The sequence below is a fragment of the Staurois parvus genome, unplaced genomic scaffold, assembly GCF_062004578.1.
Source record: "Staurois parvus isolate SC_StPar_1 unplaced genomic scaffold, SC_StPar_1.0 ptg000014l, whole genome shotgun sequence".
NCBI classification, from domain to species: Eukaryota; Metazoa; Chordata; class Amphibia; order Anura; family Ranidae; genus Staurois; species Staurois parvus.
The window spans coordinates 10452324-10479795 of record NW_028317810.1 but is presented as its reverse complement, the minus strand read 5'-3'; the positions used below and the strand labels follow the sequence as shown (position 1 = coordinate 10479795).

General features: G+C 40.1%; 1 protein-coding gene across 2 annotated transcripts in view; it reads right to left on the bottom strand.

Annotated features, from left to right (window-relative positions):
* Nucleotides 1-22377, bottom strand: part of SUDS3 (SIN3A corepressor complex component SDS3) — a 59996-nt gene extending 37619 nt beyond the window's left edge. For both annotated transcript variants that reach the window (XM_089677321.1, XM_089677324.1), the window contains exons 1-5: nucleotides 22118-22377; nucleotides 15271-15340; nucleotides 11864-11919; nucleotides 7011-7082; nucleotides 474-493 (exon numbers count right to left, since the gene is read on the bottom strand). In XM_089677321.1, the coding sequence (XP_089533447.1) occupies nucleotides 474-493; nucleotides 7011-7082; nucleotides 11864-11919; nucleotides 15271-15340; nucleotides 22118-22241 (342 nt within the window). In that variant the 5' untranslated portion in view covers nucleotides 22242-22377. The remainder of the gene's footprint in view (nucleotides 1-473; nucleotides 494-7010; nucleotides 7083-11863; nucleotides 11920-15270; nucleotides 15341-22117) is intronic.
* Between the last annotated feature and the right edge of the window lie 5095 nt (nucleotides 22378-27472).

The following is a 27472-nucleotide window of genomic DNA, read 5'->3' as shown; positions in this document are numbered from 1 at the left end:
TTACGCCTTGATCTCTGGCAGCTGGACCATGCACCCTAATAGCTCTGGAGAGGTACAACTTTTCAACTTGACCTGGATCTCCCTCCCACAACGCCCATACTTGAGAGTTTTTGCTGTTCCCTGCCCAATGCTGTGTGTTTCAGCACTTCCTATTGAGCCTTCCATAATGTAGAAGAAATCCAACAGGAAGAGTGGAACAACATTTGTGTAGATCCAGAACCTCAAAGATAAAAATCTCAGCAACCCTGAAGTTATCTAAAATTGTTGTCAGATGGTTAATGCTCCAGAATCAAAAATCTAAAATATCAGTTTTGGATGCGAGGAAAGAACACTTACACTGGCTGCCTGGGCAATATGTTGGCAAGCAATTTGGTTTAGCATGCATGGAGATTGTATGTTCGGTTGTCACGAGCCAAAAAACAAAAACATACATGTGATCATAGTCCTAGAATAAAAAGAAAATATGCACTTACCTCCAGCTGCAGGAAGAGCTCTGAAATAATCACAAAATATCAAGTTAGGTTTCTTATAAAAAGAACATTGTTTTAAAATAAAACAACTTAAATATGAATAACATGAACTATAGGTAATTCAATGGTTTGGAGTTTGCTTAGTGTTGCATAATATGAAATCCACTTAACTGGATAAGAATTAGCTCAGGGTTCAATAGCATTCATCACTATACCAGGTTATTGGTTAGAACCTGCAAACCTCTTCTCTTATTGCTTCAATTTTCCCCATTATGATACATGACTATATGCCCGTCTTATGACTTCATATTGCTATGCTAATATGGAATGTAGTCTGCCTTCCTCCATATGGACTTAATGAAAATACACTAGCACATGGAAACACAGCCAAGGCAGTGGAAAATCACTGAGAACTTAATGTGCAGAAACATTATATATTTTTTAGGTGCAAAGAATCACAATAAGATCTCTAAATTTTGCATTAAATATCTAGGCTCAAAATCACGTGCGCTAGAAATGCAAAAAATTATGATACCCGAAACTGTAAATAGAGATACACTGGATATTTATTTATATCCTTTTCCAGCTTTACAAAGCTCCATTACCTTATTACACGGGTCTTTTGATAGTTCTTTTCTGCTCCCCATGGCTCAGTATTTAGCCTGCTTACATGTGAGAGCTAACAAACTCACTATTAATGCACAAACACTAAATGCAATTTAAAAAGCCACAGATATGGGAAATTACCTTTGATTGCCAGTTTTAACCAGTGTGTGTCACATTGCGCATCTGTACCAAGGCCAAACATTGCAGGGTATGTAATCTTTTGGTCAGGGCTATTTGGGTGATTTCAGTTATCATTATGACTTAAAAAGAAGCCAAACAACTATATGATAATACATGGCTTCATATGATCACTATCCTTAAATAAAACTTTTTTTGGCATATTTTAAATATCAATGCCACAATTTCTGTCAGGGTAAGCAAACGTTTGAGCACACCTGTACATATGTACATGTACCTTAAATGCAATGATGGCTTGTGGAGATATCAGCACATACAGAATGACAGGTATTCTTTATGGAGAAACCAGGGATTCTGATGTCTCCAGTCAGTGCAGACTGGGGTACAGAAACCTGAATTTATCTGCTGCTTACCCAGCTACTCAGCCTACAGACCTGTATTCTAAAGCCGACCATAAACTTAAAGGCTGAACAAAAGAAATTAACAGATACCTCCATCCACTCTAAGGCTTGGTTCACATGTGTGCGGATGGTGCCGCTGCGGATCCGCACAAAAGTCCGTGCAGCCGCACCACCCACATAGAAGAATGCAGACACGCGGGAGGGTGCCATTAATTCTAATGGCACACCACCCGCACTGGAAATTGCACCCGTACTGGGAACCGAGGTTCCTGTGCGGGCTGCGTTTTCAGAAGAAGTGCAGGGACTTCTTCCCTGCGTATGTCGGGGCACAGGAGTCCATTCAAAAGAATGGGCTCTCGTGCCCGCACAAAACGCGGCCCGCAGGAATGCGGATATGTGAACAAAGGGGTAAATCTGTGCATAGACTGATCGAAATTTGGCTTGTTTTGCAAAGATCAGCTTTATTTTGACCAATGTATGGGCACTGTGGTTGTACAGAAGTCAATCATCTTCTGTACAACTGCCCTGTTGGATTTTCCCTGTTCGATCAGCGTTGTAGGCTAAAGCCTGCAGCATTGATCTGTGACTTCTGGCAGCAGGGAAGTCTCCCCACTGTCAGATACAAAGATACAGTGAGGAGCTCCAAAGTACGAAATGCCGGCAACAAGGTGAAAATGAAAAAAATTCTTCTTTATTATTTCCAAAGGATACAACAGATATATAGTAGCATCAATGACTTCTTACAAAAGTTTAAAAAAAAACATTTTGGACTTGCTTCGGCAGCTGTCACTTTTGATTTTTGTGCAGCTGTGCGGAGCTTCACCCACACAGCCTCATCGTTCATTCACAGAGATCTGTGAATGAACTACAAATCCCATCTGGCAGATGGCCTTATAGTTCTTAATGGAACACAAGTGTGATGATTACCACATTCATAGTCCATTGATACCTCCTTCAGCTCAGTATCTGGAAGTCCATACCTTGGTATGGCCAAGTTGCTGGAAGTATGCAGGAGCCTGTGCATTGCACCTGTGATCCACTGATCACAGCTGCAATGCTTTGCAGGGTCATTTGTAAAAAATAAAATGCATTTTTTTTGGCTACAAATATGGATTCCGCTATTTTTATGTTACATTTTTCTTTTCTTGTTTGTTTTTTATTTTTTGTAAAAGGCTGAATTAGCTTTTAAAATAAATATGAACAGTTTCTTAGTTGTACGTTCTAACTTGTGGTGTCATTCCAACCCTATTTTTAGCACTTTTTGAAAAGCAAGCTCCAATCCCACATTCCCAGACAAAAATAACATTTACTTTATTGCATTTCCTCTAAACAGCTTAGTTCTACATTTTCTAATCTACCGCAAAAGCTCTAAAGTGGTATACAATTTAAAAAACACTAACAGGCAGGGTTTTTATGGCAGAAGAGACACCATTGGTCTCCGCAGTGAGTGGTAATGTACACTGACCCATGCATGCACAGCACATTATGGCACCAGCTCTGTGCTATGGTGATGTGACTCCCATGTGCACAAGGGAATAACATCATCCCTGCTCACCCACTCAAGCAGCCTGAAATGAGTTTTGGAAGGAAGATCAAGTAAAGATGGAAGCATGAGGTGCGGACTAGCACATTATGGCAAAAAGCTGCAGGGGGGCCGGATAAAAATATAAATAGATTTTTACCAAGTTACTACTGCTTTAAGCAGCAAAATAAACTAAATAAAAAAAAAATACACACAACTTTTAGAAAGCAGAAACGAAGTATTGCAATGAAAAAAATGACAGAATAACATAGCAATGTACTTTGTATGTTCTCGGATTCTGTCTCATGGTACAATGGGGTTGAATTACAAAAACTGGAGAGTGCAAAATCTGAGGCAGATCTGTAAAGACACCAGTCAGCTTCCGCCCTGGTTCACACTGTGGAACCGTACGACATTCGCACCCCATTCCTGTGCAAATCACACGTCATTTTGTGCGGTGCGATTTGAGCCAGCCATATTGCATGGCTCAAATTGCAAAGTATCTGCATTGAAAAGGTGAAGGCACCTTTTTTTGCCACACTGGAATCAGACTGCATGGGTGTTCATACCCGTGCGATCCGATTTATGCAAAAACGCACTGAGTTTTGCAACCTGCTTTTGGGGTGTCGTTAACATTGACACCTGCAACAGATCACATGAACACAATGCGATTTCTATGTGGTGTGTTAAAAGCACAATAATCGCTGTGTTTCCTGCACCGCATCAGTGTGAACCTGGGCTCCAGGTATTTTTGTCAAAGCTAAAAGTGTTACTAAACCCATGACCCTGCATTCACTATATCCAGTCTTCCACAGTGCACAGAAATACTAATATTTTAGTAAATATAAACTTTTAAATACCTTTTCTCATCAGCAGTATATACCAGTCTTGTGACTTCTAGCACTGTCCAGCAGAGCACTGATTAAAGCTTTTAGGAGGAGTTTGCACTCTCTCCTGATAGTCCTATGAGGCTGCAGGACCCCTGACCCTCTGTCTGAACAGTGCTGTCTCCGAAGAAAAGAAAAAAAAAAAAAAACTCTAGCAATACACAGCAAACTGAGCATGTGCAGCTTGCACCAAAGGCTCTGTTCTATCAGCAGATGGATTGGGGACAGCAGAAGAAGCAGAGGATCAGAAGACAGGATCAAACATCCTTTTTACACAATGCGGAGGATTAACCCCTTTCCACAGCGAGTATAACAAGCATACGTCACTGCATATACAGACTGATTTTACTGTTGTGGGTTTAGTAACACTTTAATTGAACAAGCTGAAGATAAAAACGGATTGGCTTCCATGAACAGCTGCACCTGATTTTGCACTCTTCAGTTTTAGTAAATCAACCCCAGTGTTTCTGAAGACAAATATACCCTTAGCTTTGGTTGACACTGAATGCAATTTTGGAATCACGCTACTTCACTTGAAGTAGCGAGATTTCAAAGCCACAGATCGGTGCAATTTGTACCTCTGATTTCACTGCAGCTTGCGACTTCATTTAACATTAGTCAATGCAAACCACAATGAAATCAGAAATAAGTAGTTCAAATCGCACTTATTAAGATAGTGTCATAGAAAAGTTGCACCGTGTCTACCAGGGCTTAATGCATGCTAGGATCTCTTGTCTCCCTACCACACCCAATGTATTACAGGGGATAAGGGACCTGAACACTAAACTTCCATATAAGGAATTACTATACTTATACTGAGGATGTTCAAAAACTTATGGAGAAAACAGAATTGGCAAGCTGACAGTATAATATGAACGGTTTGAATCTTCCATTGTCCAAGAAAATGTAAAGATACTGTATTAGGAATAATCAATTCCTTAATGTTGTAAATAAACTAAATTAAATTTACAACCCCACCCTGCCACAAAGTGCTAACCAAAATCAAATCAATCTTAGAAAAAAAATAATGTACTTCTTAAGTGAAATGCATTCCCAGCGATGCAACCTTTAAATAAACAAATCCTTATTAACACCAATATGTGCAGGACTGTGCAGTGTTAATTCCCCAATAATTTATCATATATTGACACATCAAAAAAAAAAAAGTGCATAAATGATATACAGTAAAATAAAATATAGTCCTTCTGAAATGAACTTCTTTTCTCCTAAAACTAAGTTTCCAATGTGTGCATAAAAGAGGGAAAAGTTCAGTGGTTAAAATCCTCATTCTTCACCTCAGTGAATCCCCAAACACCAGATATCAGACTCGCTCATAGGAAAAATTTGCTTCTCATAAAAATGATTGGCAAATATGGCTTATTGGCAAATAAACATGCAAGATCAATCACTTCTCCTTTAAGGAATCCAGATCTCACGCTCAGTAAAAAAAAAAAGGGAAAAAAGCCTCTAATAGTGCAGTAATATTAACATTTTTTTGTCCCCAGTTAAAATAACACTCACAAAACAAGCATTATACATTGCCCATCAACAACTCAGATGCAGTGTCCATATAAATGACTCAGACACTCAGCAGCTCACCTGATTCAATGGCTTGTCAGCTCCGTTCTGGGTCTCATATTACTCGATGAGGACCGTGCAACCCAGCCTTGACATGTTTCATTACAATTTTTAGAATCTTCAGGGCCCTGGTGCAAAAACGCTATGAAGGGCCCTTTACTCCCACAGTGGGACCCTTTCAAATGTTTTGTAGTGGGTCTCCTTCCTGCCCTTACATTAGAATTTACCCTTACATCAAAGTTCCCAGAGTGCCCTTTACAGTACATCAGAGTCCACTGGGTTTGCCTTTCAATGCATGGGAGAACTCTGCAGGCCCTGATGCAAGAGGGGAACTGTGGTTCTCTGGTCACCAGCCCCCCCCCCCCCCCCTTACATTAAGGGGTTTACTGATGTAAGAGAGGAGTGAGGACACTGACATAGGGGGGGACCCTTATATCAGTGTCCACCCTTACCTTAAGGTCTCAACTCACTCCATACATCAGTAACCCCCAATAGAGCGACTGAGTCACACACTGACCTGTAAAGGCCTGCAAGCTTTGGTTCTCCTCTCCCCCGCGCCCATTCATTGCAGATGCTTTCAAATTTGCTGTAAAGGAGACATCACCTGACAGAAGCCCCCGCCACTCAAGCCTATCTCCGCCGAGACCAAGTCGATTACCAAACGGCTGGCTCCGGAACTGCGCGTGCGCAATGCAAAGCCAGCTGATGTCACCATACACCTGACCAGTGGCCTGCTGAAAAGTAATCGGCTGAAAATAGGGTTATTGGAGTTTTGCCGACGGGAAAAAAAAAAAAGATGCCAATAATGGCTGTGCAGCATATTTTTTTTTTTTTTTTAAACTGTTAATTTAGTTTTTTTGGCCAAGTGCATCCTGAATTTTCGGTTTCGGTCCAGAATTTTCATTTCGATGCATCACTAACAAATATTGATATAGGTCATATTAAAAAACGAATCTCGTATAGCTACTTCAATTCAGGAGGACTGTATCATATTGTATATTTTCTATGCAACTTTTTTCTTTTGATGTGTCTATATATGACAAATTATTCAGAAATTAACACTACGCAGCCCTACATTAGGAATAGGCAAACCTCCCATTTCCTGATTTATTCAAAGAGATCCCCATTCTTTGGGCATCAACAAACACAGTAAGCCTGCTACTACAGATCACAAATAGTTTTTCTCTGGTAAAGTAATTAGAAGTAAACTAAGAGGATTAATTAAAATGAAGCGAGAGCCCAGTGCTTACTTCACATTCCACCTGCATTTATGGGCCATTTAAAAAATGCTGACTGTGGTGCAAAGTTTGCAATGTCCTTCGGAGTGATCTCTACCTAACTCAGTTTAACTTAATGTTTACGTGTGTGGATTAAACTTTGCAAAATAAATAGATAAGTTTGCTCTTACCAGCATTTCGTAATCTTTCTTTGTACTGCTGGTCTAATTTTTTCAGGCGCTTTTGGTATTCTTGCAATGTCCCTGTTAAAAAAAATTAAAATAAATAATCACACACACACACATACATACATTAACATATTTAAGCCCATAAAGCTCATGCAAGCATCTCATTCTACAACAAGAAAATCAAAGATTTGTTTTCATACAACATATGTTATTCTAAGGGTTTTGATAATGGCCCCAAACAGGTACAGGCACTACCATATGTCTTACATGTGGTGAATGATTCACCATGTATATTAAAAAAAAAAAAAAATATTGGAGTGGGTGATTATCTAGAATATATAGTGCCTTGAAAAAGTATTCATACCTCTTGAAATTTTCCACATTTTGTCATGTTACAATCAAAAATGTAAATGTATTTTATTGGGATTTTGTGTGATAGACCAACACAAAGTGGCACATAATTGTGAAGTGGAAGAAAAATGATAAAGGGTTTTCAAATTTTTTCACAAATAAATATCTGAAAAGTGTGGCGTGCATTTGCATTCAGCCCTTGAGTCAATACTATGTAGAACCACCTTTCGCTGCAATTATAGCTGCAAGTCTTTTTGGGGATGTCTCTACAAGCTTTGCACATCTAGAGAGTGATATTGTTGCCCATTCTTCTTTACAAAATAGCTCAAGCTCTGTCAGATTGGATGAAAAGCATCTGTGAACAGCAATCTTCACCTCTTGCCACAGATTCTCAATTGGATTTAGGTCTGCACTTTGACTGGGCCATTCTAACACATGAATATGCTTTGATCTAAACCATTCCATTGTAGCTCTGGCTGTATGTTTAGGGTTGTTGTCCTTCATGTGTAGGGCAGTGTAAATATCATCTAAAGCATTTTGCTGGATTAAAGCTGGCCATAAATAGTTTGTTTATTTTGTACACCAAGTGGGCTGGAAAAAAAAATACAGATTCATTCATCAACACAAATGAGGTGGATGGAGAAATCTTTCCTGCTGGGACAATGTATTTTGACAGCTTTCCCTGCTACTGTCAGAATACACTGATCAGTGGCTGCAGCCACTGGTCAAGAAAAATATTCCAGTACGTCCTTTCAACAGAAGTTGATCAAATGATCGTCTTTTGAGTGGGAACAACCCCACAAACTGATTGAAATTCAGCCAGTCCCTCCTGAACTAGAGGAATTTCAATCAGTGTATAGCCAGGTTAAGGCTCACAATATACACTATATTGCCAAAAGTATTGGGTCACCCCTCCAAATCATTGGATTCAGGTGTTCCAAACACCTCCATGGCCACAGGTGTATAAAATCAAGAACCTGGGCGTGCAGACTGCTTCTACAAACATTTGTGAAAGAATGGGACGCACTCAGGAGCGTGATAGGTTGCCACCTGTGCAATAAGTCAATCCATGAAATTTCCCTGCTACTAAATATTACACGGTCAACTGTTAGTGGCTGCCTCATCAACGTACATTAGTGAAGGAGAAAAATGACCTGTTTGCAAAATTTTATAAATGAAACACAGAAATAAAAAAATTTTTGTTTTTTTTTTTCAAATTTTTTGCTCTTTTTTTGTTTATAGTGCACAAAATAAAACACCCATACATGATTAAATACCACCAAAAGAAAGCTCTATTTGTATGAAAAAAAATGATACAAATTTCATATGGGTACAGTGTAGCATGACCGCGCAATTGTCAAAGTGTGACAGCGATGAAAGCTGAAAATAGGCCTGGGCACGAAGGGGTAAAAGTGCTCGGTAAGCATGTGGTTACACGAAAATTGTTTATTCTGCAATTGTACGAGAAAAAGAAAAAAAACTTTCATGCTTTTCCCTTTGGATAATTTCACGTGAACTCATGATCGGCTCTTGAAAGCTGATCAGATTATCATACGATCCCTTCAAAAGTGGTATTTCTTGTCCGATTTTCTCATCACATGTACAAGGCTTTAGGCTGAGATAGTTTAGAAATCTTCAAAATTGTAAATTCTCATATAATAATAATGACAGTAAAAAATGTCTGTAAAACAAACAGCTGTTGTCATACAGGGCTCAATTAATATATTTCTCTAGTGATGCAAAACTAGCAAAGAATTGAATGTTGCTAAAAAGTGGGGAAAAAAAAAAAGACCAAGTTACACATTACAGTACGTCTATTCTTAGTTATAATGATCTGAGTGCAGTGAAATTTCTGCTTGACTTAATCACAAAATGTAATCAGATTATATACGTTTGCTTGTTCCCAGACATGCATCAAAGTTTTAACTCTTTATCCTAGTATTCTCTGTATAGTGATTTCATACCCAGAAATATTTCTAGCCAGTGCTTGACATGAACTTACTGTGTGGTGGTCCAAATAGACAATATACAGTCTTAGAAAACAAACTGCCCAAAGGATGGGCAACAAGTAGTTACTGTGGTGACAGATATCATATGAATTGAAAAATTCTGAAAAAAGTCTTTAGTACCAGGCATTTTAAAACATCAATTTTTATTACTTTGTGATTAACTGAGACTTCAGTGTAGATTTGAACATCTTACACCGCAAATTCAATTCGTAAAGACAATGCAAAACAAACAGAACATTCATTAGTGAATTTAAATATCCACGTACAGACACCTGCTTAGACTCATATGAGAATGGCATACCGAAGCAATATGCTGTCCAACAGTGTAAGGCTGCGTTGACACTAGCGTTGTGTGCAGGCGGCAGAGAGGCGTTTGGGAAGCGTTTTTACTGCTTCCCAAATGCCTCGGACAATTCTGTACATTGCAGCACATGGTGCTGTTCTAACGGGAGCATTAGAGTCGCATCGCGGCAAAACGGACGCCTCTGGTCGAGTCAGGAGGCGTTGAAGCCTCATATTCTAGTCTTTGGTGCCGCCCAGCTGGTGTTTGCGGTGTGGTTGCAACACAGTTGCGGGACGTTTGCGGTGCGGTAACACCATTCAAACTTCATTATAGGCGTTTGTGGGGCGTTTTTAACGCTCTGCAAATGCCGCTAAACCGCGCATGCAGCGTTTGAGGAGCATTTGCCAAGCGTTAAAAACCGCTCCGCAAATGCCGGGCCAACACTTGCCAAACGCTATAGGGGCGTTTGGCAAGCGTTGGTAAAACAGTCAAGTGTGATCGAGCCCTAACAAACACAGATTAAGGTAGCCCTCATATACTGTATGAGTGTGGGATCCCGTGAGGCCCTGGAACGTCAATACGCATTATAATGCATCAAGAGCTCATAAATAAGCAGAAAATTGCAAGTGACGATTTCCCATATGGGCCAGGCCCTATGTTAAGCAGTGAGGCAAATCTACAAACAAGTGTTGAATGAAGGATTGAGTCCCATTCAATTAGTTAATAAGCCCCAAAGAAAGGGGTAAATGTCCCCGGTTTTCTTGTTGCAGGTAATAAGGACCGCAAATATTCATAAGGTTCAAATAGGACACATCAAATGGTATGGAGACAGAGGCATGAATGCAGCAATGAAGTTAATGAAGAATGATATGATACGAATTGTATAGTTCAAAAGGTATAAAGAACACTATTGGCACTTGACCTTTTTAACTCCAACTCTCTTCTGGTCCTCAGACGAAGCTACACTATCATCTAGTGAAACGCGTTGATGGCACACCACGTCCAGTGACGCCAACTTTCCACCCGGGAATCCATCGAATTGGCGCCCTGTGTGTCAGTGACGGCACCAGAATGGCCCTTCGCACAAGGAATAGCCAGCTACTCCTTGTGCAAAGGGCCATTCTGGTGCTAAGTGCAAGGCACTTTGACCACTGCACCCTAACTAAGGCACTTTAACTACAGGGAGTAGAAGATTTTTTACCAAAAGCAGCACCAGGAGGAGGATCCTTTTGCTGGTTTTGAATAGCCCTTATTCTGGAGATGTCCAGTCCTTGCTTGTGGCTTCCTGAGACCCCCCTCCCATAAGGATCAGCATTAACGCTATTACCCATGTAGCGTTCTTATATATCCATATAAGGTGGCGGATTCCCATGTTGAATCATGAGCACTCTCAAGTATTCCATCTGGTATTGCTGCACCTTGTAGTTTCACAAACACCGGGCATTGCTGTGACCTGTAGTGCCACGGACTATTCATAATCACTATTATTGCTGAACAAGCACTCACGTATCACTTGGCACTTCTGTGACCTTAGTGCCACACACTATTTATATTCACCATTTATGTTCAGACGTTAAGAGATTTTATATAATTCTATGTTTTTATATGATCTGAGACATTTTATTATGTTTATGTCACTTGGATATCGTATGACCACTTTACTCACATAAGCACTTTATGATTGCATTTAACACATATTTAGCGCTGCACTTACATTTGTATTGACATATTGTGGGTTTGTTACCTTGCCTTTATTGTGCTAGCAGCTACCTTAGCCTCTGCGCTCGCCTTATATCTTGAGTTATATTAATAAAAAAATATGTTTTAAAATGCCTGGTACTGAAGACTGTTTTTTCAGAATTTTTCAATTCAAAAGATATCTGTCACCACAGTGACTACTTATTGCCCATCCTTTTGGCAGTTTGTTTTCGATGATTATTTTTTGGTTACAGTGACAACGCTTGAAATTAAGCGATAAAATATATTGGTATATAATCGATATTTGCCGCAATCATTTTTCTTGTAACAATATACAGTCTGTCCCTGGACTCCATTAGTCTGGCCATAGGGGAAAAAGCGTACCAACACAGCTACTTAATCATTGGCTGTCATGTAGAAAGAAGAACTGAGAAGCAGACATTTCTTATTTTCCTTAATTACCAAATCTCTTGCCAAACTGAGCCAAGAATGAAGGTTTTGCAAAAATATCTTACCTTCTTGAAGCTGTTGCAACTGTCTTTTGAGAGAAGCCAACTTATCTTGATACATTCTAAAAAGATACAATATGGCTAAATCAAATAGTGGATGCAATTTTTTGATATAGCAATCACTTTCTGAAGAAAATGTGAACTGCAGCATGGCCTCTTTTACTTTTCTAGCAGATGTAAAAACAAACCAAATCCATTCTTAAAGGGATAGTACCTATGAAGAAGTAGATCCACATTTGCATGGTATCTCAGGTTTTAAAAGACAACTGCACTTTTAGGGTACATGCACACCTAAGCATCACATTTTCAAGTGTTTTTTAGAGCACAATTGTACATTTTTGCTGCTTTTGTCAGGAATTTTTCAACTAGGCATTTTTTTAAGTGGCCAATGGAAAGCTGAAAAAGGAGCTGCTGTTTGAGCTGCAAACATGAGAAAAACCACTCACGTTGTGCATTTCAGGCATTTCTAATAAAGTCTATGGGGACAAAAAAAAAAAAAAAAAAAAAGCTAAATTCTTCCTGAAAATTAGCTTGTGTGTTTTTTTTTTGTTTTGTTTTTTTAGCAAAAGGCAGTTTGCTACAAGTGACAAAGTGCTCAGATATGAACAAGGGCTATTGTTTTTGCTTGTTGAGTGTTTTTGTGATTTGAGCTATAAACTACAAAATGCTCAAATGTGCACAGGGCCTTAGGCTCCATTCACATTAAGCTGAGCGTTTATCAGGCATTTTTTTTCAAGTAGGATTTTTTGGGGTTTTTTTTTTTTTAGGTGTCTAAGCATTTTTTTTTTAGCAGATTTTCAAAATATTATAAGCAATTTTTTTAGGCATTTTTTATTTACGCGTTTTTGCTGTGGGATATAGAAATAGCTGCTATTTGAGCTGAAACCGCCTGAAAAAAACAAACAAAAAACAAACACTTGAAAAACCGCTCATTCCCACTGTTCAAGCATTTTCCAATCAAATCAAAGGAGAAAAAAAAGCTCAGATCTGCCTGAAAAATAACGCAAGTACTTTTTGATTGACAGGCATTTTGCTACAGGCGACAGAACACTCAAGTGTGAACAGGGCCATTGGAAATAATGGGATTTTATTTGTTGAGTGCTTTTGAGCGTCAAGCTGAAAAACGCTCAAGTGTGAAAGGGGACTTACAGAGGAACACAGTTCCAGATTACAGCAGAACTAAAGTGCAAAAAAAAAACCCCAAAAAGCACAAACAGTGCTATCTTTCTTTCAAGCTCTCTCCTGTAAGCAATAAAATCTTGTAGTTCAAATCAAGAAGGCAGCCAAGGCTGATCATCATACTCTCTCGATGGATACAAAGTGTTGAGTAAACTTAGCCACCCAAGGGCAGGAAGTGCGTTATTTGTAGGATTGCCAGGTTAAAATAAAAAAAAAAAAAAAAAAGGGCCTGGAAACAAAACAAAAAATGATACAGCCACCACATCTAAGTACTGATCAGCTGCAATATATGGAGTGTTTACTTATTGGTTTAGATGCAGTTTAATGGAATCCTGTGCTGAGAGAAATACAGAGGCAACCATTTTTGACCTAGCTGTCATGCTGACCAAATGGCTTTAGCATCTGCTGAATCACCAAGCTGGAAGGAAAATGCAGAGATTCAATTCTATCTTTATTGGGTACATATCCGTCCATGGCACATTCATTTTCAGAGCTGGGACAAAAAAAAAAAAAAAAAAAAAAAAAAAGGGACTTGTGCTCTTTACCCCCATATCAGTGTTTATACCATTTAGTAATTTTCTTATGGCACACTACCCTGCACTGTTCTCACCAGAAGTACATAAAAATACCTGACAAATCCTTGCAAAAGAAATAAGAGCACTACCATCAACCAAACCTAAGGTAGACAAATTCACTCAATCCTGGAGCCAAAAATCGAGATTGGTAGGTTATTTTTCTATTCTTAGGTTAAAAAAGTAAGATACGTGTACAGCTACAGGTTGGAAGATCAACTGTGAAGTTGATCTCCCCCCCCCAAAAAAAAAAAAAAAAAAAAAAAACCACTGTCCTTGAAAATGTCTAGGATTTTATTAAAGAGGAACTTTAGTCAGAAAATTAAGTCCTGCTAGATCACTTCATGCTGGCCCCTTCTACAAGTATAACATTAAAAATAAGTGCCTATACTGTTTAAAATCCAGTAATTTACAGTCTCACCCTGCACTGCACATGCTTAGTTGCTCTCTATTTTTTGCATGTGCTGAATTTGTAGAGGCCAATCTGTTAACAGTCTAAAGATTTACTGCTGCTCAAGACTCTGGGCTTTAGCAAAATGGCAACCTCTGGCAAGAAGAAACGGGAACAATGTTGGGGACAATTGACAGCACACACTAAGCTTGGTACCATAATTATTAATGTGGGATGTGTGTTCCCCAATAAAAAAACATTTTCTTTTATCAAGTTGTTTGGGGTAAAGTTCCACTTTACAAGTGGAACTAAACCCATCGATTTACCAGTTTAAAAAAAAAAAAAAAAAACAGTTAAAATTCCTGGCATGTCGGAAATGCTGTCACATTTGCTTGCGCTTTCAACCAAACTGTCAAACCATAAAAACGACTGGTGTTATGTGACTATGACGAGATGCATCAGTAACAGTTTATGTTTAATGGTATATGAAGGCCTAGTTCTAATGGAGTCTAACATCTGGGAGAGCTTGATACAGGTGAATCCCATCCTTATGCATCTGGAGTAAAACCTAGGCAGGAGAGGAATACCTAATTTAAAGGGAAAGCGTGTATTGACCTATACCGTATGTAGGTCATATTGTGAAGGTCAGCAGATGGTGCAGTTGGTGGAGGCGAGCATGTGGCTCATGATTAAGAAGTAACAACACAGTGATATAAAAACTATTATTGTGGACTTTTTGTACTGGACAAAAGAAGTGCATTGGTTTATCCATAAAGGGTCAGGCAATCAATATAGGCCGGGTCCACCATTGGGTGTCACCATTGTTGCTATACTGTTTATTGCACAGTTTGCATATTTTCCTGCGTCATTTAACCCATTGTATTTGACACCTTATTTGTCATATGTTGTGTATGATCCAATGGCCTTCGTTTTAGTCCACTTGTAAAATTTGACAAGTCAATAAATTAAATGCAAAAGAAAATATCAGTTCTTGCTCAGAGTACAATAAACATAGGCAAATTGCACTCATGGGGATTCAACTATACAATGAAGTGCAGTTACTATTACTGGCCTACTTTTCTGAAAGATGCCATGTTTCCAAACACCCCATAAGCCAATCACTGTATATTTCTCCTCCAGACACCTTCACTATGATGCATATACTGCAAAATACAGACATCCAACATCTAATGCCCCATTTAATACGTACATCCTTCTTGTGTTCATCCAATCCAAAAAAAAGGTTGATATTATTGCTGTCCATTACTTACTGTTCTTTCATTTCCACATAGTCCACATTGTCATGCTTTGCCAGATCAGTCTCACTAGCATCTTCAGTGTCTTCACAGGACACAAAATTGGAAAGAAAAATAATAATTAGTCACTGTAAAACTGCATCACAACATGGCAAATGAGGTTTAATGTTGATAAATGTAAGGTTATGCACTTGGGGGCTAAGAATGTGCATGCATCATACATACTAGGGGAGTACAACTGGGGGAATCAATGGTGGAGAAGGATCTGGGAGTTCTGGTAGATCACAAGCTTAATAATGGCATGCAATGCCAAGCTGCAGTTTCTAAAGAGAGCAAAATCCTCTCTTGTATTAAAAGAGGTATAGACTCCAGAGAGAGAGATATCATATTACTCCTGTACAAATCATTAGTAATACCTCATCTGGAATATGAAGTTCAGTTTTGGGCACCAATTCACAAAAAGAACATTGGGGAACTGGAGAAAGTACAGAGAAGGGCAACCAAACTGATAAGAGGCATGGAGGAGCTCAGCTATGAGGAAAGATTAGAGGAACTGAATTTATTCTCTCTTGAGAAGAGGAGATTAAGGGGGGATATGATCAACATGTATAAATACATCAGTGGTTCATATAGTGAACTCGGTGTAGAGCTATTCACCCTGAGGTCACAGAGGACAAGGGGGCACTCTTTATGTATGGAGGAAAAGAAATTTAATCTCCAAACACGGAAAGGTTTCTTCACAGTGAGAGCTGTGAAAATGTGGAATAGACTCCCTCAAGAGTTGGTTCTGGCCAGCTCAGTGGATTGCTTTAAAAAAAAAAAAAAAGGCCTGGATTCTTTCCTAGATACACATAATAAAACTGTATAGTAACATTTATAGGTAAAGTTGATCCAGGGAATATCCGATTGCCTCTTGGGGGATCAGGAAAATAATTTTTTCCCCTGCAGGAGCAAATTAGATCATGCTTTGCTGCGGTTTTTTTGCCTTCCTCTGGATCAGTTGTGAGTACAGGACGCAGATAGTCAGGGCGCAATTCACTGTGCAAGCCGTCAGCCTCACATTGCTTTCAATAGAGCTGCTGACTGCAGCCAGCCACCAGGATCCCCCGCTGGATCTCCAGCAATAATAATTGAACACCCCACTTCCAAGTGTGAATGAGGCCTAAAAGCAACACAGAATAATAAAAATGCTTGAGATCCTGTCACGTCCAACATAGTGCATTAATATTATTGGTAAAATCCAGTCACAGGTACTGTGCTTGTCTTCATAGAACAGCCTGGAACATAGGTTCACGCTGTGTACAAGTCTTCTTACGAAGCCCTGATCACTGTAGATCCTTATCATTTTTACAATCTTAAAGGAAACCTTTTATTAGAGAATCATGAAGGCTGTTATTGTACTCATTCATTCTGAAAATGCTTGTTGGCTGGCTGTCAGATACTGCAGTGGGTTCAAAGCTTCCTGAGTCACTGACCTGGAAAAAGCATACAGCTAAGGAATTCTGATGCTCATGTTGTACATCATGCTTGCTCAAGGTCTGTCACTCAAAAGGCATTGGCACCATCTAAAGCCAAGCAACATTTTTTTTTGTTTTTTTAGAAGGAAGATGCAATAGAACCTTTTGACAGGTTCACTTGAATACCAGATCCACTAACTAGTTTTTATCATAATAAAGAAAAAAAATAGTTACTTTAAGACAATATATATATATACTACAATCCAGGAATGTAACTGTCACATTTGCTTGTGCTGTAAACCAAACTGTAAAACCATCAAATTGCTGGTGTTATAACCATGTGCAGTACCATGGCAGTTGATGATCAAACAGAGGCTAAGATGACAGTTTCCTTGGCTGAAAAGGATAGGAGGGTTTTGTTCCGCTATATTATCTTTACTTCAAATGTGGAACTAAACCCTCCTATCCTTTTCAGCCAAGGAAACTGTCATCTTAGCCTCTGTTTGATCACCAACTGCCATGGTACTGCACATGGTTATAACAGCAGCAATTTGATGGTTTGACAGTTTGGTTTACAGCACCAGCAAAAGTGAGTTACATTCCTGGCATTCCAGGAATGTAACGGTTTTTAAAAAAACTGTTGAATTAATGGGCTTAGTTCCATTTTAAATAGTGCTAACACTCTGTGAAAGCTTTCTTTATATTGTCTTCTCGTATTATCCTATATAGCAGATATAAGGAAGAATAAGAGCTTAGGCACTGGAAACCAGGCTGTTGTTTTGTATAGGAGTAAATATGAGTTTTATTGGTTGGAGTTTAGTTTGGAATAAAAAAAAAACAAAAACCCACAACTTGCTTTACCTTTAGGTGTAGATACTTACCTGCAATTATTTTTTAATGGAAATTTGTTAGGTGAAGTAATGAAAGGATGGTATACGGAGGAAAGTTTCTTCATTTTTCATATATTGGACATTTGAATTACACCAAGTTTATGATTGTAGAAATCCTTGGTATAATTGTATGGAAAAACAAGTGTAATGTCTATTAATGGGCAAAAATCTATCCTTCCAACAAATTTCCTGGACTGATTTCACTTTTCATGAAATATGGCAAAAGCGGCTTGTAAAACAGCAAAGAACAGCTTTATATACAAGCACGTTTCAAGTCTTGCTCGTGGGGTTAGGCACTGTCCTGACCTCATATCATACGTTTTATTGGCCCATCACTATGAACAGGAAATAAAGTGAGTGAGATATGTCAGTTCTATTATCAGAGGTGTTGAATAAGATCATTCTCTGCAGGCAGCCATCATCATCAGCACTAAAGATATGCAGCCTGACCAGTACTGTTATAGTAATGACCCATACACATGATAAGAATGTCAGATGAATAATCAGCCGGGGTTTGTTTTACATGCTAGTCGCCATATCAAAAATGAAGAGGGTACTAAACTTACAAAAATTCTCGTACAAAAGAAAAGAATTTCAAAAGTGATGTAATGTATTGTATTATATTTGCATTGTATTTTCAGATGACTACTGTACTGATTAAATGAAAATCGTACGATTTGATAACATATGAGAAAAATTCTCAAGCTTGTCCCTTTGGATATTGTTGCATGAACTGTTGTGATCAGCTCTTGAAAGCTGTGTACTAACGATCAGATTATTGGACGATCAGTCCTCAAACGGAAATCTTCATACGATTTTCTTATCGTGTGTACGGGCCTTAGGGTGCAGCACACTAGTGTTGGAAAACTAATTATGTAACACACATCATCATAAAGAGGAGTTCAAGTGTCCTGCAAACTCATCTCTAGCTGAACTTGCGCTCTTTTTTCATCCTCTTATGAGCTGTCTGCCTCATAACACAAACAAAGAGGTGGGCTGCGGGGTGAGAATGACCCGGCCCATAGATCATTTGAGAGAAAAAAAACGCAGCGTGCAAGTTCAGCAAGAGATATGTTTGAAGGATACCTGAACTCACCTCTATTCATTATGTTTCTGGCGTTCCACTCCTCAGCTTCACTGAATGGAGAGGACAACAGAAAATACACACATCTGGATATCAAGAGATACAATGTAACATTTCCAAAAGAATGTTGCTGGAATTAGAAAGTAAACATACCCAATTTCCTATGCTTCTCAGCTCCACTTACTGGCAGTATTTTACTACTGTCCATAATAAAAGAACATCCATTCAAAAGAAAAAAGTGGCATAAAGAATATTAGTTTTGCCAATTTTACACGCAGAGTCACCGGACCAACGACTATGTATATTCTTTTATAAATACACCTTAAAGGGCTTGTTCACATGGCTTCCATTCTTTGACAACCCTCTGAAAGGCAATCTGCAGTACATTGCTTTAGCAGTACAGGAGCACTGCCAGGCTTTCAGGTGACAATACTACCACCTATTGAATGCCTGTTTGTTTTTTTTTGGCAGCCATATGGGGATTTTGAATGGGGACATTGCACTGCAACCACAAGCATAGCATCTAGCTTGCTGTTGCAGAGCAGACCTGTTTGCTTGAATGGGTCACATTCAGTGGAGGTACAATCCAACAAATGCAACACAAAATCATTTTTGCTGCAGCAGCAAAGCAAAACATTGCAGCATCTTTACAACCCTATCTGTCCACAGTTGTAGCTTAAAATAGTTGTAAACCTCAGACATGAAATATGAACAAAGCATATCCCTCTACAGTGTGTACTTGACTCAGAGCAGTGTCATCTCTGTCTGCAGCTTCCTCTGCTATCAGCATGAGTCACTTCTGACAAGTTTTCCTGACACCAAGAGAAGAATGGTGACAGGGGAGGGACCTCCAGCAGAATCACAGCCTCAGCTCTATTTCTGTGTGAAGGGGGTGTGTTTCTTCCCTCCTATCAGCTCTCAGAGATCTCCTCATTGAGCTCTGCAGTGCATCATTTCAATACGATATAATTGCAGCGCTAAAAGTATGAGTAATGGGATGTGAGCGCTATTGCAGCGCATAAGAAGTGATAACATGATGAATCGTCTCTAGATGACGTATCAGAAAAGGGGATATATAAAGTCAATATATAAAGTGACTGTAGTGCATCATACACAGAGAATGCCAATCAAGTCCAGATAGATTAGTGATCCGTGCTCCGTGTCAGTAATCTCTATGACGAGGGCCAGTAAATTAATGCACTCAGCAGAAGCGCAAAAGGTATGCGCATGTGTATATATCTCTCTCTCCGCCACTGATCATCTGGGTCTGGACAGGGGCTGCAGGGTCTTCAAGCACACCGTAGGCACACAGGGTAACACCACTCCCTCACAGGACTCACTCCGCTCCAGGGGACAGCTCCAAATTATTACTGGATCAGAAGCATCAGCAATTGGGGGAAATCTCCACCTTAGGGGCTCGCATGATGCAAGCGAGAGACAAATGGGTACTGATAGTGTAGTATTTTTATTAATAAAACTTCAGCAGCATAAGGAATTAAAAGCACTCACATGTGGAAATGAGATATAGTAAAATGGCCGCCGGCCATTTGCGGCGTGACATCACTCTGGTAGGCTCCTCCCTGACGTGTTTCGTGCACCAGCACATTATCAAAGAGATCTGCATTTATATCGTATTGCATTATCTGGAGGTCAAGAGGTTCACCTTTCATGCTAGCTGCTTTTCTGTTTCTGCACTCGCATATATTCGCATTTTTTCTAGTGCATCATTTCAGCTCTCCAACACATTTATTCTGAACTCACAGACAAACTTAAATTCTGGACTTGTGGAGAAAGGGAGACTGCAAATAAAGGGGTACAACTTATGTAGGAGGATCACCTGAGACCAGTCACTTCACTGCGTATATGTTATAAGAGGTTTTAAACCCAAAAGCAAACATTATTTTGCAGCTTACCAATTCTTAGATGTGATGTCTGCTTTTGTTTTGTTTTTAGGCTCTCTTTCTTTGATTGTCACCTGGTGATCCTGTATGTCTTTTGTTTTTCAAACATTATATTGCAGGTTACCAATTCTTAGATATAATGTCTGCTTTCATTTTTCAGGCTCTTTCTTCAATTTATTTATTTTATTTATTTATTTAAGGTACTTGTATAGCGCTGTCAATTTACACAGCGCTTTACACACATATATATATATATATATATATATATATATATATATATATATATATAGAACATTCACATCAGTCCCTAACCCTCAAGGGGCGTACAATCTAAGGTCCCTAACTCACATTCATACATACACATATTAGGGCCAATTTAGACAGGAGCCAATTAACCTACCAGCATGTCTTTGGAGTGTGGGAGGAAACCTGAGCACCCGGAGGAAACCCACACAAGCACAGGGAGAACATGCAAACTCCATGCAGGAGGCGCCATGGTCGTGAATCGAACCCATGACCCATTTGCTGCAAGGCAGACATGCTAACCACTAAGCCACTGTGCCGCCCTATTTCCACCTGGTGGTCCTGTAAGTCTTTTATTTTTCAAAAGAACAAGCTGTCCTGCAGATGAAGTAATTAGAGGGTTGAGACAAACCATGTACCACTGACAGGGGTGCTTACAATGATCGCATTTTATTTATTCATGTAAAACCTTTATTCCAAAAGCAACAAAACTGTTGCTGTAAATGCTTATAAAGTGAGAGCTGAAGCTCCGCTTCAATGTGTTAGTGTATCTAAATTTGCTAGGCTACCTAACACTCCTCCTCCCCCCAGACTGACAATGCTGCTATCCAAAGGCACCCCCTGTGGGTCTACATCCAAAGTGGGGGCACTCTAATACAGGAGATGCGTTACTGACCAGATCACCAGGTGAAAACAGAGGGAGAAGCCTAAATAAGAGAAACGTAATGCAGCCACGACATCCAACGATTGATAAGCAGCAATATATGACATTTTTGGTTCGGGATTTAATACCGCTTTAAGGTGGGTACTAAAACTCCAGCTCAGCTGCCTACATTTACCACCATCCATATGGAGGAGCCCATTGTGTGCTTTCCTGCACGTGTATTGGGATGTTCCTCAGAATGGATATGAGCAGAGCACACAGCCTCCAGCTGGAAAGTTCAGGAATCCATGGATCTCTATAGAGGGAACAAGGTGTACAACTTTCAGCCTGTGTACAAGGTGTACAACTTTCAGCCTGGCACTAAGCAATGTGCGGACCAAGAACAGCAGAGTGTGCCCTCAGCCCACAGAGTTGTCAGAGACACACCCCCTTTGCTGCTCATAGTGAATGAGCCCGACAGGCACCCCTTCCCCCATCTCAGAAAGTTGGGGAGTATTAGACAGCTGCCTGGTCACTGGGGGATCCAACCCATGACAGCAGGGATCCCATCCATGACGTCACTTCCCCACAGCCCTGACATGTTGTCGGAGCAGAGTGTAAACAAAGCCCGCAGAATCCCTCACCCTCATCAGACTCCCGGCCCCGGAAACTCCGGTCATCCTCCTCCTCGGCGCTCTCCAGATCTTCCTCTTCATAGTAATCAGTCGCTGGAGCAGCTACCGGGGACATCACACCGACGGAGCTCATGGTGCGGAATGAGCACCCGACAGACAGCCGGAGACCAGCGATCACTCTGCTGCGACCCCGATTGGTCACACTGGGCACTCCGATACAACAGCCGCCGCACAGCAACGGGGTCCTCGGGCTGCCTGGTTTCCTGACTCCTCTTTCCGGCTGCCTTTAGAAATGCCTGCAACTGGAGCGTAGAAATGTCAAATAAAATTACCTAAAAAGATACGGATGCAAAAGAAATATAACTTCACGTGCATCGTGAGCACTTCAAAAATGCATTTCATTGAATAAAAGAGGTGCAATGAACGGCCATAATATACCGGCATCTCGAAGACTGCCCTTCCCTACAAAATCCCCTAGAGCATCTGGTTTGTTCCGCAGCACATGGCATTATGGGAAGTGTAGTTCAGGACGCTTGGCAAGAGTTGAAAATTATTTCCACAGATCACTTACTGCTAAGTCACCATAATGTGCAAAATTGTGAGACCACAAACCCTCAATTGCCTTTTGTATTGGCTGAGAGTAACTAGGATATAGTTTTACTAGTTTTTAGCTCACAATATCATAAAAACACATCCACAAACAAAATAATTAACATGTTACAAAGAACAGGAGTAGAGATGTCATCATGGAAAAGCAGTATATGGGGTGAGAAAACGTGATACACATTGTGGCAAAAACATAAATACATAAAAATAATAAAAAAAAAAAAAATATATATATATATATATATATATATATATACACACACTATATTGCCAAAAGTATTGGGACGCCTGCTATTACACGTGTATCCCAGTCTTTGTAGGGTTCAATATTGAGTTGGCCCACCCTTTGCAGCTATAACAGCTTCAACTCGTCTGGGAAGGCTGTCCACAAGGTTTAGGAGTGTGTCTATGGGAATGTTTGACCATTCTTCCAGAAGCGCATATGTGAGGTCAGGCACTGATGTCGGACGAGAAGGCCTGGCTTGCAGTCTCAGCTCTAATTCATCCCAAAGGTGTTCTATTGGGTTGAGGTAAGGACTTGCTTTGTGCACTGGTGAGCAGTCATGTTGGAACAGGAAGGGGGCATCCCCAAACTGTTCCCACAAAGGTGGGAACATGAAATTGTCTAAAATGTCTTGGTATGCTGACGCCTTAAGAGTTCCCTTCACTGGAACTAAGAGGCCAAGTCCAACCTCTGAAAAACAACCCCACACCATAATCCCCCTCCACCAAACTTTACACTTGGCACAATGCAATCAGGGAAGTACCGTTCTCCAGACACGTCCATCAGATTACCAGACAAAGAAGCGTGATTGGTCACTCCAGAGAACGCATCTCCACTTCTCTAGAGTCCAGTGGTGGCGTGCTTTACACCACTGCATCCGACGCTTTGCATTGCACTTGGTGATGTAAGGCTTGGATGCAGCTGCTCAGCCAAGGAAACCCATTCCATGGAGCTCTCTATGCACTGTTCTGATAATATGAAGGTCACACAAAGTTTGGAGGTCTTTAGCTATTGACTCTGCAGACAGTTGGTGACTTCTGCACACTGACCCCACTCTGTCATTTTACATGGCCTATCACTTCACGGCTGACTTGCTGTTGTTCTCAGTTGCTTCCACTTTGTTATAATACCACTAACAGTGGACTGTGGAATATTTAGTAGCAAAGAAATTTCATGGATGGACTTATTGCACAGGTGGCATATATATACTGTATATATATATATATATATATAGGTACAGGGAGAACATGCAAACTCTAGGCAGGTGGTGTCGTGGTTGGGATGCAAACCAATAATGCTAGTGCTGCTAGGTGGAAGTGCTAAACATATGGGGGCAGCACAGTGGCTAAATGGTTAGCACCTCTGCCTGGCAGCACTAGGGTCATCAGTTTGAATCCCAACCATGGCACCACCTGCCTGGAGTTTGCATGTTCTCCCCGTGCCTGCACTGGTCTCCTCCAGACACTCCAATTTCCTCCCATACACCAAAGACATGCTGGTAAGTTTACTGGCTCCTGTCTAAATTGGCCCTAGTATGTGTATATATGAATGTGAGTTAGGGACATTAGATTGTACACTCCTTGAGGGTTATGGACTGATGTGAATGTACAATATATATATATATATATATATATATGCAAAGCACTGCATAAATTGACATCACTATATAAGTACCTATAATAATAATAATAATAATAATAATAATGATACATTTGCCACTGTGCTACTCATGTAAGCCCTGTCAGTTTTTGTTTTTTTTTTTGCCATGTGTATCCCATTGGGAAGATTTTCCTTTATTTCCTGTTCCATAGCCAAACAGGAAGTGAGAGAGAGATAATACCTCTAAGGCAGGGGTGGGCAACTGTGGCCCTCTTGCTGTTGCAAAACTACAAGTCCTATCATGCCTCTGCCTTTGGGAGTCATGCTTGTAACTTTCAGTTTTGCAATGCCTCATGGGACTTGTAGTTCTACAACAGCTGGAGGGCCACAGTTGCCCACCCCTGCCTTAGAGGTATTATCTCTCTCTCCCTTCCTGTTTTGGCTATGGAACAGGAAATAAAGGAAAATCTTCACAATGGGATACACATGGCAAATAAAAAAAACTGACTGGGCTTACATGAGTAGCACAGTGGCTAAATTTATCATTATTATTATAGGTACTTATGTAGTGCTGTCAATTTATGCAGTGCTTTGCATATATATATTGTACATTCAGATCAGTCCCTAACCCTCAAGGAGTGTACAATCTAACGTCCCTAACTCACATTCATAAATACACATACTAGGGCCAATTTAGACAGGAGTCAGTTAACTTACCAGCATTTCTCTACATTCTATCCAAAACAAAAAAACATTTTGCCTTTAGTGATGTTTAAAAGTGGTTGTAAAGGTTATGACACCAGCCATTTGATGGTTTGACAGTTTGGTTAACAGCACAAGCAAATGTGACAGTTACATTCCTGGAATGCTTTGAATGGAACGTTTATTTTAACTGTTAAATCAATGGGTTTAGTTTTACTTTCAGCCAAATGCAGCAAAGTTGATTGGATGGCGCTTCACAGTACAGATGGACAATGATCCAAACCACACAGCAAAAGCAACCCAGGAGTTTTAGAAGGAAAAGAAGTGGAATATTCTGCAATGGCTGAGTCAATCACGTGATCTCAACCCAATTGAGCATGCATTTCACTTGCTGAAGGCAAAACTAAAGGCAGAAAGACCCACAATTGAAGAACAACTGAAGACAACTGCAGTTAGAGCCTGGCAAAGCATCAGAAAGGAGGAAACCCAGTCTTTTGTAATGTCCATGGGTTCTTGACTTCATGCAGTCATTCCCAGTAAAGGATTCTTAACAAAATATTAAAAATGAACTTTTTATTTATGATTATATTCATTTTTCCAATTACATTTGAGCCCCTGAAAATTAAGGGACTGTGTATAAAAATGGTTGCAGTTCCTAAAATTTGTATTTGATATTTATGTTCAACACCTTGAATTAAAGCTGAAAGTCTTCACTTTCATTTGAGTGGTTTTGTTTTAATTTATTCTGGTGGCATACAGAGCCAAATGTATGAAAATTTTGCCTGTGTCCAGATATATATGGACCTAACTGTATACAAATAAAGCGTACACATAGGCAAAACAGAGCATCAGTGTAAGAAATATACCCAGTAACAATACACAGGAATGCCACAACGTACAGAACATTTAGATAAAAAAATAGACATAACTAGAAACAAAAGGCATAAGTATTTGAAAACAGTCACAATTGAAAAAATATATCTTGAAAAATATCATGGACCAAGGAAACGGTAATAGCATGTGGAAGTGTAGAGGGATGGGCGCACAGTTAGGTGGGATGGAATTCTCCAATCCGCTGATATCTCTAAAACAGAATGGACAGCATTTCCAGCCCTTTACGCTAGGCCAAACTGGTGTGCAGCCAAGGGGTTGGGAGAGGACCCCACCTCCCCCGGAGTAGACTGCAGAAGGGGGAAGGAAGGGAAGGGTAGAGGGAGATGGAAGGGTCATGAGGAGGAGGGGCCAGATGGAGAGAGAGAGAGAGAGGAAAGAGAAGGGCGCAAAATATAAGGCATTCCTCCTCTCCCGGGGAGCTTTGTGGGGGCATAGAAAGGCAAGCTTCAATGGGGAGGTGTAAGCTCGTTCAAGTGAGTATCTGTAAAGACAAAGTAGTCCCAGGGGTGCCATGTGTCACAAAAGGATTCTTCTTTTTTACACAGGGTGAACATAAGGTTTTCCATGTCTGTAAGTTTGTTCACCATGGAGAACCAGAGAGAGAGCATGGGAGGAAGTATGACGATCGCGCAGTCAGACCCCAGCCCTTCTCACCAAACTCGTGACCGAAGGACTAGGCAATCTAAAACCGCACTGTCACGTGCATAACAATGCCACGCCCAGCTGCACTCTGCACAAAGATTTTCCAGCTAATGGACCACAGTCTGTGTATCTGCAGCCTGAGAGCGATTGTTACTGGGTCAGGTTAATAATGCAATTAACCCTTCACACTGCCACTACCTCCTTTTTGTACAGAGAAAGAGAAAACTTGGCAATATCAGCAATAACACTATAATGTTTGAATAATCGTTTGTATACACAATGTCACCGCAGACAGATGTATGCAAACGTTTTAAAACACACAGTAGCGCTCTTCAGAGGCAGGGATTCTTAGTTTGCATTAAAGAGCTTTAGAAACAGTTCAACGCTTTCAGAAAGTAAGATTTATTACTAATAGGTCAAAAGGGTGCAATAAAAATATTTACAGAAAAAGATGTAGCCAATATCTATATATATATATAAATATACAGAGAGCAATGCCACAGCAAAGAAATAACAGAAAGAAGTTTAGAGAGATAAAGTAGTTTCCAAAAGTTCAGGGTTAAGAAGATCAAGTTTTCTGAGCAAAAGGGCCTTGTCTCCCAAAGATAGTTCTGATGTTAAAAGAGAACTTCTTCAATTTCAACTCAACTCAGCTTTTCTTAGCTTAGCTCCAAGCATAACAGCTTTTCTAGGAACTCAGCAGGGTGTCTCCTTGAAGAAGAGAACCAATTGCCTCATTTGGGGAGAGTGTTGGGCGAAGACCCCAGCTAGAATCAAAATCCCTCACAAGTTGATACCAGGGCAATAAATTTCCCTGGATACATGTAACATTCTATCCACGAGTAGATTAATATGCAGAATCACCTGCCAAACGTCTAGATATGAAATATGACTTACCTGCTGGGGCGGTTAAGGAG